Source organism: Haplochromis burtoni, unplaced genomic scaffold (genome assembly GCF_018398535.1).
Source record: "Haplochromis burtoni strain Fernald_Lab_line unplaced genomic scaffold, NCSU_Asbu1 Contig_2938, whole genome shotgun sequence".
NCBI classification, from domain to species: Eukaryota; Metazoa; Chordata; class Actinopteri; order Cichliformes; family Cichlidae; genus Haplochromis; species Haplochromis burtoni.
Genome location: NW_024585299.1, coordinates 1,711 through 4,529, shown reverse-complemented (window position 1 = coordinate 4,529; position 2,819 = coordinate 1,711). Strand labels below are relative to the sequence as shown.

The following is a 2,819-nucleotide window of genomic DNA, read 5'->3' as shown; positions in this document are numbered from 1 at the left end:
TACTTTGCACAGAATTACCATCAAAGAATAACAATGTGATCTCTATTTGTACATACTTGTATGCTCTATGCTAAGTGTGGCAGTGTGTGAGTCAAGGAAGTCGGCAATATGAAGAGTGTATATGTATTAAACACACACTTCAAAATTCTATTGATAGGGTGTTACTTACTACTGACACTCACTTTATGATGCTTGTGATATAAAATGTTCATTAAAATAGAGTATATGGAAATAAACCACATGCAAGCAGGTATATTATAAATATAACTCCACTTTAATGATAATTAGTTCCAGTAACACAAAAACAACACAACACACGCAGTTAACACAATGACAAGTGCGCCTGGTAGAGAGGCCTCAATAATGCCCATACGTGCTGGGGCCTTGTATGGTTTGGATGCTCTGCCACATTCTCTGAAAATCTCTTGAAAAGGGAAAGTGATGACTGACTTTTTTTTGAGTACTCATACTTTGCTAGCTTGACAAGCCATAAACCATGGCTTCTGTTTAGCACATGTTGTGACAAGGCAATGCACTGTAATTTACAGTCACCAACATACATAACGAACAGCAAATAACAATCCAACTGCTGACATACAGTAAAAGAAATACTACCACTACAAACCTCAGAGGTTTGTTGATTCTCTTCATGAAGATTAAACTATAATATTGTAAATATATTTAAATATATATATACATATACATATATATATACACTGAACTATTTGTTCAACAGTCATCGTTTCTCTAACAGAACAAAACTCTTTAGATTAAACTCAGGGCAGAATCACTGTGGAACCAGGGAAGACTGCAAATCCGGGATAAAGAGGATCAGTGAATCTGGTTTTGAATGTGTGGAAGTGGATCAGAGTGTCAGAGGAAACACTGAAAAAGGACAGAATGCCAGCAGCATAATCCACATACACTGCTACTCTGTTAAATCTGTTGTGGGAGACGATGGGTGTTTCTGTGTTATCGTGCTTTGCAATGACAGAGGATGAACCCGTTTTTACTACAAGTGCCCAGGACTGAGAATTTGATCCAAACTCATTGTTGCCAGTTATTCCTTTCCTACTGATTCCACTGTAACTGACTGCTATGTAAACATCTCCACTCCACTCGACCTCCCAGTAATGTCGATCAGTCAGACCGTTTATACACAGCAGCTGAGGAGAATGAAATCCGTGTCTATGGAAACGATGTAGGTTATGTCCCCCCACATAGGCCACCTTCTTGTTTCCGTTAGACAGTTCGAGTTTCCTGCTCACTGATTTTGTGTCGATTGTGAGTCTACAGGAATCTGTTGGAGAGAACAAACACAATCCAGCTGGAGTTATTGATCCATCATCTGTTCACCGATTGACACTAGGATGATGACTCCTGATATCAGAGATGTGAATTAGTGATGTTGGGTTGAATATGTGCTGCTTTGTTTCCACTAATCAAATTAACAACAGACTTACGCCTCTTGATCTCTGATGTAAGATCTTTGTCTTCCACACTTCCCACTCTGAAAGGAGAAGGGGGGTCAGACAAGCATTCTCTGTTAGCATGTTAACATGGACATCACGCTTATATTGTCGTAGACTGATAAGGGAACAGTCTAACCTTTTGATAAACCCACATGATTATAGCATCTCTAACCTCTTATCCTGCAATTGTCAGGTTCTAGTACCGTTTGAACCAGATTAAAAGAAGAGCTTATTTTTCCTCTGATAAAGCTAGGCTAACAGAGTCCAGTCTTTGTGCTAAGCTATGCTATATACTAAGTAATATATTCCTTTGGTTAGAGGGTAATCAATCATTCATACCTGAGAGAACCCAGTTGTTTGCTTGGATCCATAGTCTCTAAATAAACAAGCACAATATAAATAAATCAGAGTTAGTTTTAGGGTATGTTTGCATTTATCACATGATTGAACTGTTTGAAAATGAGAAAACATACAAAGGAAGTCAAAGGAGTTTGTCCTCATACTATATCAGCTGTGTGAAAACAGCAGCAAAACAAATAAATTTCACAAAAATGGATGAAAAAGTGTCTTTCAGGTTTTTTTCTCTTAACTAATTATAGTGATTTAGTGGCCATTGAAGTGTGTTCAGAATTTGTAAACTGATGATGATTCATGTCATAAGTCATGACACACTGTTCTTCTTCACATAAGCTTGCTTTATAACTTAGAAGTACAAGTGTCGGTAATGGTATCAGTACTAGCTGATACCAACATTTGCAGTATAGCACACCACTAGTAAATATGCATTTATTCCTCTTGGCTCTCACTTGGTGTTGGCTCACTGTGATTTCATGATTTCATGTTGCAAAGCACAGTGATGCATTTCTGAGGTTTAGTCTATGTAATTCGCTTAATGACAGACCTTTATATACAACTTATCACATAATGTAACCTACACATCAACACTGTTAGAGTGCACGATGTGCTGAATCACATGCAAATGTCACGCACTGATGAAACATATTAGAGATTATTAGGCTTAACATAACCTTATTATAAGAATAAATTTATTATGGGTTTGCAGCTTGTTTTAATGAAAATGTGTATGGGCATAAGTAACAAGGGCATTACCGTTTGATTTAACGTAACAGACACTGTGATTTCTAATATTTTAAGAAACTGGCAGCCTGTAATGGCACAGATGTTAAAACCAATCATGGAATGGCCAACCAGAAATGCTGTTTTCTGAAAAATTCCCCACAAAATGTATGTTTATCACTGACTTCAATGTCATTTGAAAGACCTAAACGAATTACGAATTATGAAATATAATTAAGAGTATATAGCTGAGCAACTTACAAGGAAAAG

General features: G+C 37.0%; 1 protein-coding gene across 1 annotated transcript in view; it reads right to left on the bottom strand.

Moving 5' to 3' along the window:
• Positions 1 to 61: 61 nt before the first annotated feature.
• The window catches only part of LOC102312629 (stonustoxin subunit beta), a 3,844-nt gene continuing 1,086 nt past the window's right edge, over positions 62 to 2,819 (bottom strand). Inside the window, exons 3-5 of the mRNA XM_005953189.3 lie at positions 1,812 to 1,848; positions 1,464 to 1,510; positions 62 to 1,300 (exon numbers count right to left, since the gene is read on the bottom strand). Of these exons, the coding sequence (XP_005953251.1) occupies positions 777 to 1,300; positions 1,464 to 1,510; positions 1,812 to 1,843 (603 nt within the window). The 5' untranslated portion in view covers positions 1,844 to 1,848 and the 3' untranslated portion in view covers positions 62 to 776. The remainder of the gene's footprint in view (positions 1,301 to 1,463; positions 1,511 to 1,811; positions 1,849 to 2,819) is intronic.